At 45.2% G+C, this 13,864-nt stretch overlaps 1 protein-coding gene across 11 annotated transcripts in view; it reads right to left on the bottom strand.

Annotated features, from left to right (window-relative positions):
* The window catches only part of LOC126355540 (uncharacterized), an 86,148-nt gene that overhangs the window by 14,499 nt on the left and 57,785 nt on the right, over positions 1-13,864 (bottom strand). For 6 of the 11 annotated variants that reach the window (XM_050005891.1, XM_050005889.1, XM_050005888.1 and 3 more), the window contains 2 exons: positions 13,149-13,329; positions 12,933-13,064 (listed from right to left, as the gene is read on the bottom strand). In XM_050005891.1, coding sequence (XP_049861848.1) covers positions 12,933-13,064; positions 13,149-13,329 — 313 coding nt within the window. The remainder of the gene's footprint in view (positions 1-12,932; positions 13,065-13,148; positions 13,330-13,864) is intronic. The other 5 variants (XM_050005896.1, XM_050005895.1, XM_050005893.1 and 2 more) reach the window with 1 other exon arrangement.

Genomic DNA, 13,864 nt, shown 5'->3' on the forward strand with positions numbered 1-13,864 from the left:
TACTTAAGCTGGACGCTATTGTCAATGTATAAAGAGCAGTCAAATGAAAACTGAACACTTGTCACAACGAGACCACGGAATGGTTCCATTCAAAAGTGATCACAACATGTATTAAGACATTTATCCTACTGGGATACAGGAGGATCCATTCCTGTTTCATAGAATTCTGTCAGCCACAGGCAGACCCACAACCACACCATCTCTTGCATTTCCTTGTCAGGCTAAAACTGATGTCTACATGTGTCTTTCTTCAGGTCACCAAATAAGTGAAAATCACACAGTGAAAGACCCAAACTGCACTGAGGATGCTGCAGTGATTCCCAACCCAATCACTGAAGTGTAGCCTTCATCTGAACAGGCAGTGTGGGGGTAGGCATTATCATGCAACAGGATGCTTCCTCTGCTCATCAAGTTCCGCAAGCATAGAACCAAAATCGATGCACATTGCTATGAAAACACTCTGCAGAAATTGCAATGCACCATCAAGTCAAAATGCCCAGGAATGCTGTCAGATGACACTATCCTGTTTCATGATAATGCTTGTTCCCACACTGCCAACTGGACAAAGGTCACACTGCAGTGATTTTGTTGGGAAACAGTACAATACCACATCTTCCATACAGCCTGGTTCTTTCACCATGTGATATTCACATCTTTGGCAACCTGAAGAAAGACATGCAAGGATGTTGGTTTTGGCTGGATGAGGAAGTGCAAGAGTGAGTGTAGTTAGGGACCCAACAGCATCCAAAAATGTTCTATGAAACAGGAAACAGGATAAATGTGTTAATGAGTGTGGTGATTACTTTCGAATGGAACCATTCAAAAAGCTTTTTGTGGCAGGCGTTTGGTTTTCATTTGACTACCCATCATACTAAACCACTGCCCTAAGAAGAGAAGTGCTGTTGGCATTTACTTGATATACAGGACGTTTATAAACAAAAGATGTGGTTTTAAAAATTAATAATAAATTAATTTATTAATTTATATGGGCAAGCCTAACAGCATAAGCAGTGACAACTGTCCAAGTTTTAGATGCACTGTCCACTATTTACTTGTCATGCTTACCACACAGGCATAGCATCTATTTCCAAAATGGCTGGCAAACAGGAAAAGGCTTTCTGTGTGCTCTTTTTTCTGTGTAGCTCGAGTTTCATGCATGGTTTAGGAAATACCCACCAAATGAGAATAGTGTAGGTATGTGGTACCAACAGTTCATAGAAACTGGATGCACTGTAAGGAGAAGAGCCCTGGTCGAAGTCACGTGTCTGATGCACATGTTGAAAGAGTGCACAAGGCATTTAACCTAAGTCCTTGTTTGTGCCATTCATTATAGTGTGGAAGGTCTTCTTTAAATGGCTACATTTTAAACTGTACAAAGTGGGATTAGTACATGCTCTTACACCAACAGACAGCATGAAAAGGGGTGATTCTGTACAGAGCCGCAGTTAAAAATGGAGGATGCTGGTTTTGTAGGAAGATTCATCTTCTGCAAGGAAGCCACTTTCCATGTGAGTGGTAAGGTGAACATACACAATGTCCATATATGCAGAAGCAAGAAAACCACACATGCTAATAAAGCATCAGCATGGCTCTCTAAAAGTGAATGTTCTCTGTGCCAAACACCTGTTATGGTGATTACATTTTGCAACAGGATGGTGCTCTGCCCCAGCTTCACAGGAGTGTACAAAAGCTTCTTAATAGTGTTCTTCACCAATACTGTGTTGGACATACTGCCACAGTAGACAACAATCTTCGCCCCTGGCTGCCCCTTACTTCTTTGAACTGCTTTTGTTGTATTTCTTCCCTCGGCAAGCAACTTGTGTTCTGCTATGTTTGTTCTTTCTGTCCCAGTGTTTAATAAATGTATATACAATACTTAGTGTGTGTTATTACCGATCAACCATACACTATAACCCCAGTCGTGACCCCAACATTGTCAGTGTGTGATCATGAGTTATTTTGTGCTTGTTTTCATCATTAACAAACTTCATGTGGCAGCCCACATTGTTCTCGCCACAATGGATCTACTAGTGTCTTACCATGCTAGTGCCACACACCCTATTAACTGTGCTTGTGACTACGAGTGGTCAAGTGTTCCTAATGCACGTTTGGTTAAAAGTGAACAATTATTTACACCCGGCCACACCGGTGGCCAGCTAACCTTATCTGGCTCAACATGGCCACCGTCTAGTGTGTCAGCACAACAATGGCTACAACATGGACAGTGCACGCTGCCTAACAACATCTACATCTACATCTACATCTACATGACTACTCTGCAATTCACATTTAAGTGCTTGGCAGAGGGTTCATCGAACCACAATCATACTATCTCTCTACTATTCCACTCCCGAACAGCGAGCGGGAAAAACGAACACCTAAACCTTTCTGTTCGAGCTCTGATTTCTCTTATTTTATTTTGATGATCATTCCTACCTATGTAGGTTGGGCTCAACAAAATATTTTCGCATTCGGAAGAGAAAGTTGGTGACTGAAATTTCGTAAAAAGGTCTTGCCGCGACGAAAAACGTCTATGCTGTAATGACTTCCATCCCAACTCGTGTATTATATCTGCCACACTCTCTCCCCTATAACGCGATAATACAAAACGAGCTGTCCTTTTTTGCACCCTTTCGATGTCCTCCGTCAATCCCACCTGGTAAGGATCCCACACCGCGCAGCAATATTCTAACAGAGGACGAACGAGTGTAGTGTAAGCTGTCTCTTTAGTGGACTTGTTGCATCTTCTAAGTGTCCTGCCAATGAAACGCAACCTTTGGCTCGCCTTCCCGACAATATTGTCTATGTGGTCCTTCCAACTGAAGTTGTTCGTAATTTTAACACCCAGATACTTAGTTGAATTGACAGCCTTGAGAATTGTACTATTTATCGAGTAATCGAATTCCAACGGATTTCTTTTGGAACTCATGTGGATCATCTCACACTTTTCGTTATTTAGTGTCAACTGCCACCTGACACACCATACAGCAATCTTTTCTAAATCGCTTTGCAACTGATACTGGTCTTCGGATGAGCTTACTAGACGGTATATTACAGCATCATCTGCGAACAGTCTAAGAGAACTGCTCAGATTGTCACCCAGGTCATTTATATAGATCAAGAACAGTAGAGGTCCCAGGACGCTTCCCTGGGGAACACCTGATATCACTTCAGTTTTACTCGATGATTTGCCGTCTATTACTATGAACTGCGACCTTCCTGACAGGAAATCACGAATCCAGTCACACAACTGAGACGATACCCCATAGCTCCGCAGCTTGATTAGAAGTCGCTTATGAGGAACGGTGTCAAAAGCTTTCCGGAAATCTAGAAATACGGAATCAACTTGAGATCCCGTCGATAGCGGCCATTACTTCGTACGAATAAAGAGCTAGCTGCGTTGCACAAGAGCGATGTTTTCTGAAGCCATGCTGATTACGTGTCAATAGATCGTTCCCTTCAAGGTGATTCATAATGTTTGAATACAGTATATGCTCCAAAACCCTACTGCAAACCGACGTCAATGATATAGGTCTGTAGTTAAATGGATTACTCCTACTACCCTTCTTGAACACTGGTGCGACCTGTGCAATTTTCCAATCTGTAGGTACAGATCTATCGGTGAGCGAGCGGTTGTATATGAGTGCTAAGTAGGGAGCTATAGTATCAGCGTAATCTGAAAGGAACCTAATCAATATACAATCTGGACCTGAAGACTTGCCCGTATCAAGCGATTTGAGTTGCTTCGCAACCCCTAAGGTATCTACTTCTAAGAAACTCATTCTAGCAGATGTTCATGTTTCAAATTCTGGAATATTCCATTCGTCTTCCGTGGTGAAGGAATTTCGGAAAACTGCGTTCAATAACTCCGCTTTAGCGGCACATTTGTCGATAACAGTACCATCGGCACTGCACAGCGAAGGTATTGACTGCGTCTTGCCGCTTGTGTACTTTACATACGACCAGAATTTCTTCGGATTTTCTACCAAATTTCGAGACAATGTTTCGTTGTGGAACCTATTAAAGGCATCTCGCATCGAAGTACGTGCCAAATTTCGCGCGTCTGCAAATTTTAGCCCATCTTCGGGATTTCGCGTTCTTCTGAACTTCGCATGCTTTTTCCGTTGCCTCTGCAACAGCGTTCGGACCTTTTTTGTGTACCACGGGGGATCCGTTCCACCTCTTACCAATTTATGAGGTATGAATATCTCAATTGCTGTTGCTACTATATCTTTGAATTTGAGCCCATCTCGTCTACATTCGCATAGTCAGTTCGGAAGAAATGGAAGTTGTCTTTTAGGAAGGCTTATAGTGGCACTTTATCCTCTTTTTTAAATAAAATTATTTTGCGTTTGTTTCTGATGGATGTGGAAGAAATGGTATTAAGCCTAGCTACAATGACCTTGTGATCACTAATCCCTGTATCAGTCATGATGCTCTCTATCAGCTCTGGATTGTTTGTGGCTAAGATGTCAAGTGTGTTTTCGCAACCATTTACAATTCGCGTGGGTTTGTGGACTAACTGCGAAATAATTTTTGGAGAAAGCATTTAGGACAATCTCGGAAGACGTTTTCTGCCTACCACCGGTTTTGAACAAGTATTTTTTCCAACATACCGAGGGTAGGTTGAAGTCCCCACCAACTATAACCGTATGACTGGGGTATTTATTTGTTACGAGACTCAAACTTTCTCTGAACTGTTCCGCAACTGTATCATCGGAGTCTGGGGGTCGGTAGAAGGAGCCAATTATTAACTTAATTCGGCTGTTAAGTATAACCTCCACCCATACTAATTCGCACGGAGTATCTATTCCGACTTCACTACAAGATAAACCACTATTGACAGACACAGACACTCCACCACCAATTCTGCCTAATCTATCTTTCCTGAACACCGTCTGAGACTTCGTAAAAATTTCTGCAGAACTTATTTCAGGCTTTAGCCAGCTTTCTGTACTTATAACGATATCAGCTTCTGTGCTTTCTATTAGCGCTTGAAGCTCAGGGACTTTTCCAGCGCAACTACAACAATTTACAACTATAATTCTGACTGTTCCTTGATCCAAGCACGTCCTGTAATTGCCAAGCACCCTTTGACATTGCAGCCCATCCTGCACTTTCCCGAGGCCTTCTAACCTAAAAAACTGCCCAGTCCACGCCACACAGCCTCCGCTAGCCGTGTAGCCGCCAGCTGAGTGTAGTGAACTCCTGACCTATTCAGCGGAACCCGAAACCCCACCACCCTATGGCGCAAGTCAAGGAATCTGCAGCCAATACGGTCGCAAAACCGTCTGAGCCTCTGATTCAGACCCTCCACCCGGCTCTGCACCAAAGGTCCGCAGTCAGTTCTGTCAACAATGCTGCAGATGGTGAGCTCTGCCTTCATCTCGTAAGCAAGACTGGCAGCCTTCACCAAATCAGATAGCCGCTGGAATCCAGAGAGAATTTCCTCAGATCCAAAGCAACACACGTCATTAGTGCCGACATGTGCCACCACCTGCAGCTGGCTGCATCCTGTGCTCTTCATGGCATCCGGAAGGACCCTTTCCACATCAGGAATGACACCTCCCGGAATTCACACGGAGTGCACACTGGATTTCTTCCCCTCCTTAGCCGCCTATCCCTAAGGGGCCCCATTACGTGCCTAACATTGGAGCTCCCAACTACCAGTAAGCCCACCCTCTGCGATTGCCCAGACCTTGAAGGCTGAGAATGATCCTCTGAAACAGGGCAGGCAGCTGCATCTGGCTCAGCCAGAGACAGTGCCTGAAACCGGTTTGTCAGACGCACCGGGGAGGCTTTCTAATCAGCCTCCGGGGACGCCTTTCGCTGCCTGCCATGCCTTGGAACGACCTCCCAATCAACCACAGGCGAGGGCTCAGCCCCACTGCGGGCAGCAACCAGGGCAACCACAGCGGCAGACCGATCTGGGGACAGACGGGATGAGGTTGACATCCCCGTGATACCCAAGTCCGGCTCCCCACAGTGGTTGGTGCCCATTGGCAACAGCCTCAAGTTGCTCGACCGAAGTCAGCGCCAATTGCAGCTGTGAGCGAAGGGATGCCAAGTCAGCCCTCATCCGAACACAGCAATCGCAGTCCCTGTCCATTCTGATCGATGTTGAACAACAGTTACCGAAACACGAGTCCGTGCCTAGATAACGCAAGCGAAACACGCAAAGAATGTATCAACTAACCTGTACAAATGCCTAACGACTGCACTACAAACTGCTGAATTTACGATTACAGTAACTAAAACTCGAAAGTGCACCTCCTATACGAAACTCACACGCAATTTAAATAAGAATCTACGAAGTAAACACTAAAGCGCGATGCTACAATTGTCAAATACTATAATACGCCCGAAATATATGAATTAAACAATGCAAGTACCCAAAAACACGCAAAGAAATTAATTAAGCTATCTAACAAACAAGTAAGCTAGGGTTATACGACTTGCTGCTGCAGCTGCTTATCCAACGGCGGCAGGGAGCACACTGACTGACCAACCGACACTGGCCGTTCACAACAAAAACAGAAGACAGACGACTACGCGAATTTACACTATTCAGGTACTAAGGCGCAATGCTACAACCCTCAAATACTATAATACGCCCGAAATATATGAATTAAACAATGCAAGTACCCAAAAACACGCAAAGAAATTAATTAAGCTATCTAACATCGTGGATGATCATCCAGTTAAAGACATTGTGGTTTACCCCTCATCTACGCAGTTATCTTGGGGTTGGTTTGATGTGCAAACAAAGTTCCAGAACTGTGATTCAAACATTTCTGTTCATTGGGTAGCAAATTCTCACATGCCTAGTATCACTGCTCCCTCCCTCCCTCCCTCCCTCCCTCCCTCCCTCCCTCCCTCCCTCCCTTCCTCCCTCCCTCCCTCCCTCCCCCCTCTCCGCACATTGTCTCAGCAATGTTGGTCGCCTCAACCGAACCATTTTCGGTGACCATTGCATCGTGGTTGCACCATGACTGCCTTCCGCCAGTTTTCGAAATGGCGCCAGCTGTTGCACCTGTGCTCGTTTTTGGGTCAGCCCCCTCATGCCTGTGCCATGACAGCCTTCCACCCATCACTGCTATTGCACTCCCAGTGTCGGAGGCATCTTGCCCTGCTCGCACAGATCTCTGCCTGCCAGTGCTGCCTCAACATGTGTTACCCAGCAGGTTCCCCAAGCTACCTGCTTTCCAAAAAGATAATCCTAAAACTTGGTTCGCATTAGTGGATCACCTACTGGACATCCACAGCATTTCGGACAACAGCGCACTTTCTGTCTGCCTTGTGAGTCACCTCCACTCTCATCTGGACCTCATCAGTGATTTGCTTCTCTCACTGCCCGCCTCGCACTCATATTCGATGGTGAAAGCACTGTTCATCGAGCGCCTTTCTCATCCTCCAGTGGAGGCTATCCACCACATTATTCAAGATGAGCATCTCAACAACCGCACTCCTTCACAGCTTTGGCGGCACCTACGTGCATTAACTGATGATCAAGCAATACCTGATGCCGCAATTTGGACATTTTGGATGGACAAAATGCCTTCAGATCTACAACTTTATCTACTAGCTCACAACGCTGACCCACTTGAGGTTCGTTTACACATGGTAGATCAAGCTTATGCTATCATTTGTCACCGACACCGCCTGTCATGGACGACATCTATATCACCCTCAGTTGGCAAGCCTGCACCTTCAGTTCCACACTCTGCTGGCAGAGGCCAGCATGTTTGCATCGGCATATTGGCTCCCAGTCAGGAGCTGCCACCTAGCAGCCTACAGGAGGTACTGCCTGCAGCCTCCGGACAGCTGCCAACCTTGCATGAGCAGCAGCCCAATCGTTGACCGGCCCCAATGAAGACAGCTGGTGCCTGCTCCCACTCAACACTGCCTACACTACCGGCATACCCACTGTGCTGGTACCACACTACTTAAGAGGATGTCGCCCGCAACTGCTACGCACCTTGTGCCTACCCAAATGATTCTGGCTGGCATGTTTAGGTTCCACAGCCCGCCACATCCCTTCACAGCGCCTACTGTATGACTACTCCACACCCTTCAGCGATGTGACACCTATATGCCACAGACATGTCGTCTGGCACTCCCTTTCTCGTCGAGACTGGCACCAATGATAGTGTTATCCCAGCCAAGCATGCAGGCGACACACTTTCACCTGCTAACCTCGCTTTGATTGCCACCAATCATTCTCCCATTGCGGTCCATGGTTCCATCAAGATGTCGCTTTGCCTACCACCTGTCCACACATTTCCTTGGGCATTCCACGTGGCCAACATGGATGAACCTGTGATCGAGTTGGATTATCTACACCATTACGAACTTTCACCACACCTGTAGGCCGCTGCACCGCGATACGCATCTGGTTCTACTGTTCCGCGCTCAAACGAGTCCAGCACGACTTCACTATTCGCCTCCTTGGTTACACTTTCCACATTTGCATCCCTGCTCTAGCACATTACTACACAGCTCTCTGACCAGTCAGACGTGCGCTCACAAATCGACGAACTCCTCACCCAGAACAATACGTTATGCACCCGCATTGCCTGTGCTTCTGGTGAATTGTCACACGCATGATGTATGATACATCGCCTATCTGCAGAACTGCAACGAGGCGACCCAACACACGCCTCTACTGTGCCTTCTTCCCAATCTACTCCTGCTTTGAGCTTTCCTCTGCCTGCTGTCGCTTCCTCACCACCGCAGACGACTCTACAAGACATCTCCGTGCTGCACTCCTGCACCGCATCTTCCATCACCGACATCAGCCGATGCACCGTATACACCGCCCCGGTTCAGCAAGGTCAGTGAACCAATGTTGCCTGTGGACCCCTTCCTGACCACTCTTGCAGACCTTCCTTCGCAAGTATCAGCCATCAGTAAAGGCACTTCTCATAGGATTCACACCACAGACACCCTACCTGTACGTTATAAAGCCAGGTGCCTTAACGCTTCCAAACTTCTGTGCACCAAGGAAATCGTTCAGGATCTGTTGGCTTTGGGTGTGCTCCGCCCCTCTGATAGCAACTGGTCTTCACCTATTCACCTTGTTCCTAAAAAAGATGGCACCTTTTGCAAGTGCGGGGACTACAGGTCCCTTAATTCTCGCACCATTAATGATTACTACCCGATTCCTCATATTCAGGATTTCTCGCAATTATTACATGGTTCTAAGTGTTTCTCTGTTTTAGATTTTTCCAAGGCATACCATCAAAGCCCTATGCATCCACTGGATATTCTGAAGATGGCCATCATCACACCCTTCGGCCTATTTGAATACTGTTACATGCTTTACGGATTGAAAAACGCTACGCAGATGTGGGATCGGTTCATTGATTCCATTTTGCTACCTCTGCCATTTTCTTATGCTTACTTAGATGATATACTGATCTTTTCCTCCTTTGCTAAGGAGCATCAAGTTCACCTTGACGCAGTCCGTTTGGCCCTCGCTGCCAAAGGCGTGGTGATCAACCATGATAAATCTCAACTCTGTTCCACAGCAGTTACCTTCCTAGGCCATACTGTCTCTGCCGATGATCTCTGACCAATGAGTTCTCGTGTCAAAACCATACTTGATCTTCCTCTTCCTGAGGATTATGCTCAGCTCCATCATTTTCTGGGAATGGCAAACTGTTACCACTGCCATATTCCTCAAGCTGCCTCTGTCCAAATGGCCCTCACTGACAACCTCTCCAGTGAAAACACCATGGAGAAATGGAGGTTAGACTGGATCAAACCCATGCTCAGTGCCTTTAGTAACGTTAAAAGCGTCCTTGGCAAAGCCGCTACACTCGTCCACCCTGACCCTGAGGCCCATGTTTCGATCACTACTGATGCCAGAGACTCAGTTGTGGGCGCCGTTTTACAACAGTACACTGCCAGCTCAATCCAAGCATTCCACTTCTTTTCCAAGAAACTGAGTAAGAGCCGATGTAAGTTGTCGGCTTTCGACCATGAGCTTGTTGCTGTGTACAAAGCGATTAAATATTTCCGTAGTGACCTCGAGGGGTGACCTTTCACGATTCACACAGATCACATGCCACTCCTACATGGGTTGATGATCCCCTGGATGCTATTCATAACCCGCCTAAGGACCTTCTGTCGAGGCATTTCTGCAATGTGGACTACATCTGTCAGCGCTCTTCCAATGCGTGCAGCACAGAGAATGTTGTGGCAGACTATCTTTCCCGCATCTGTGTGCTAACTGCACCACTGAATCTGGAAGAGCTCGCCCAACTTCAGGCTAAAGACAACAATATACAGCAATTAATATCACATGAGTTATCGCTCTCTGTCCAACCCTGTATCCTATATGGGTCGATGATCCCTGTCCTTTGTGGCACTTTTATGGACACTCCTCACCCCTGGCTCCTACTGCCCTTCATCACCGGGTCTTTACTGCTTTGCACGGCTCGACTCACCTTGCAAAATGACCAACTACGTAGCTGGTTACTGAGAGCTTTGTCTGGCCCGGTGTGAAATATGACTGCCGCACTTGGACCTGCGTGTGGGTCCCGTGCCACCGCAACTAGGTCAGCAGGCATGCTCAACCTCCATTAGACAAGTTTGACATTCCAAAGGGATGCCTTCGGCATGTCTGCATTGATGTCATTGGCCACCTCCACATTTCCAAGGGTTACAGAAACACCTTATCGAACCTGCTGGATGAAGATGGTCCCTCTTATTAACATCACAGCTGAGACCATCACTCGTTCTTCTGTCTTGATGTCGGTTGTTCATTTCGGCTGTCCCCTGTCTCTCACGGCTGATCTGAGATGACAGTTCAAGTCTGTCCTCTCTGCACGACTGTGCAAACTCTGCGGTGTTGCCAAATTCCACACCATGACTTACCACCTGCAGGTGAACGGCCTGGTAGAATGGTGGCACTGCACTCTCAAGGCCGCGTTTATGTGCCAAGGTAGTTTATGGTCCAAGGCCCTCCTTCTGGTCCTGCTGGGCATTCGCTCGGCCCATACAGAAGACTTGTATGCGTCACTCACCAAGATTCTGTATGGGCAAACCCCTCCTCCTTCCCCCAGAATTCGTGGAGGATTCACCATCAGCTGATACCATGGATCTTCCTGCTCTGGTTCAACAGGTTCATGCACATGTTGCACACCTCCGCACCCCCCTTCCACGCCCTCAATCCGCCCTGCCTGTGTTTGTCCAAAAGGACCTTGCTTCATGTGAATTTGTGATGTTGCGTGATGACACCATATGAGTGGCCTTGCAGCCACCTTATTCGGGCCCTCACTGGGGTACAAACACGTTATAATCCATCTACACGGACAGCCACAGACTGTGTCTCTTAATCGCCTGACACTGTTGACCTGCCTCCAATGCTGCTGACCTGCCTTCGATTGACGTGTCACCGCTTGTGTAGCCATTGGACACACGGGACTCTTGCAGCACAGTTTCCGACACACATACTTCTCACGCTGGCTGCCATCTACAACCGCTAACCTGCCTCCGATGCTGCCAACCTGCCTTCGACTGATGTCTCACCACCTGCGTAGCTGTTGGACACAAGGGACTCTTGCAACGCAGTTTCCGACGCACATACTTCTCGCACCAGCTGCTGCCTACAATCACTGTGCTGGCACAGAGATTATGAATTCGAGTGAAGAAGCCTCCAACTGCCGTGCTTATTTGAACTGCTTTTGTTCTATGTCTTCTCTCGGTGTGCAACTAGTGTTCTGCCACGTTTTATCTTTCTGTCCCAGTGTTTAATAAATGAATATACAATAATTAGTGTGTGTTATTACCGACCAACCATACATGATAACCACACACATGTCCCTCAAGGAAATATTTGATTGGATGATGCGTGCACAGCAGACCATCGTGGAAGATATGCTGCACTGAGTATGGAAAGAAATACATTACTGTGTATATGTGTGTTGTGTGTCCAAGAGTGCACATATTGGAAGATTGTGATTAATGGATCAAAAACTTGGACAGTTTCCATTGCTTATGCTGTAAGATTTACCTGTATAAATTAATAAATCAATTTATTATTAATTTTTAAAACTGTACCATTCATTTATAAACACCCTGCACTATGTACACAAATAGAAAAGTATGATAGAAAAACTGATTTCTTCTAACTAATTAATGGAAAATCTCATATAAAGTTGTGAAACAATTACTAACAAAGAGATAGAGGGGCTGGCCAGTACTTACCTCAGCTCAGTACAGCCGATAGAAATACAAAAAACAACCGAAAATTTAAGTTCCTAGCTTTCGGAATAAATGTTCCTTCATCAGGGAGGAGAGAGGGGAAAGAAAGGGAAGAAGGGAAAGTGGATTTAGTTACTCATAACCTGGGTTGTGAGTACCTAAATCCACTTTCCCTTCTTCCCTTTCTTTCCCCTCTCTCCTCCCTGATGAAGGAACATTTATTCCGAAAGCTAGGAACTTAAATTTTCGGTTGTTTTTTGTGTTTCTATTGGCTGTACTGAGCTGAGGTAAGTACTGACCAGCCCCTCTATCTCTTTGTTAGAAACTGATTTCTTCAGTCTCTCAACAGGATACTATGCATTTTTCTTAATTTTTTCGTGAATTTTAATATACATACCTTAGGAAATTGTCTGCTGTAATATTTTGTAATTTACTTATATCAAAATTGACACATTACAAAGATAAACCAACAAATTGCACTGTAAACAGATCTTTGCATTCTTTAAACCATTAATTCTTCATTACATCTTACCTATCGTAGCAATAATTTCCAAGAACATTTTCCATTAATTTAGTATACCTTTCTCATTTTATTTTGATCATTAGCATTTACAGTGCTCAAATCTAATCAAACAAAAAGTAAACAAATAAAATAACTAAGAACCACATCTATGTCCTAAGAATATAAATTTAAATTCTTATAAACTGTTGTTATAGTTTACGTTTAGTTTTTTTACCAGCAATGTTGCCACCCATGATTACCATTTCCTTAACATTGGTACAAAAGTGTGAATCCATATGGATTGCAAGAGCTATGTTTGTAAGAGGTCCAAGACAAAGAAGACTGATTTCATCTGAAAATTGTAAGTAGCTAAAATCAGTAAAACAATATATACCAGTAAAGTTTTTCATAATTATAAATTAAAAATAAAACTTACTTGGTCTTTCTGAGGTAATTTTGGTCAGGAAACTAACAGCATGATCTTTCTGAATGTGATGATCAGGATCTGGGGCATCAGGATATTGAAAATCTCCAAAGCCATCACAGCCATGATAGTTTTCCGCTCTACTTTCTGGACTCTCCACCAAAGATTCACTTGCCCCCCGAAAAACTGGAATCTATACAAACATATTTGTCAGTGTTGCACGCTGAATCTTTTTCCAAGACAAGTCGGACAAAAGTAGAGCAACAGTGAATTACACATACTCTGAAGAAGCGAGCTAGAATCAAACTCATGAAACTGTAGCTTATATGAAACAACAGTATGAGGGCATGGTTTAATAATGATATATACTGACAAAATTTTCTCAAGCTTACAGTCGAACATATGGTTAAATGTCCAGAAGCTTCCAGTCACGTGCCCTCAGCCATTGTCAGGTAACGACTCACATGAGTGCTGCTGTCAACTGTGACCTCACTGGTATCTACTCCAATGCCATATATGATAATGTTTTCATTGCAGCCCCTCTGCACAAACTTCAACCTTATGAAGCTTCTTTAGAAACCATCTAATCTTTCATGTTACTGAACAAATTTCTTCATGTCATCCTTGGGGGCCACCTCTTCACATGCCTTCAGTGAAATAGCTGCTGAAATGTGTTTGTTATTCTGGCTCTTTTTCTTGAATATTTTCTTTTGTATTCCTGCCAGTGG

This window comes from Schistocerca gregaria, chromosome 3 (genome assembly GCF_023897955.1).
Source record: "Schistocerca gregaria isolate iqSchGreg1 chromosome 3, iqSchGreg1.2, whole genome shotgun sequence".
NCBI classification, from domain to species: domain Eukaryota; kingdom Metazoa; phylum Arthropoda; class Insecta; order Orthoptera; family Acrididae; genus Schistocerca; species Schistocerca gregaria.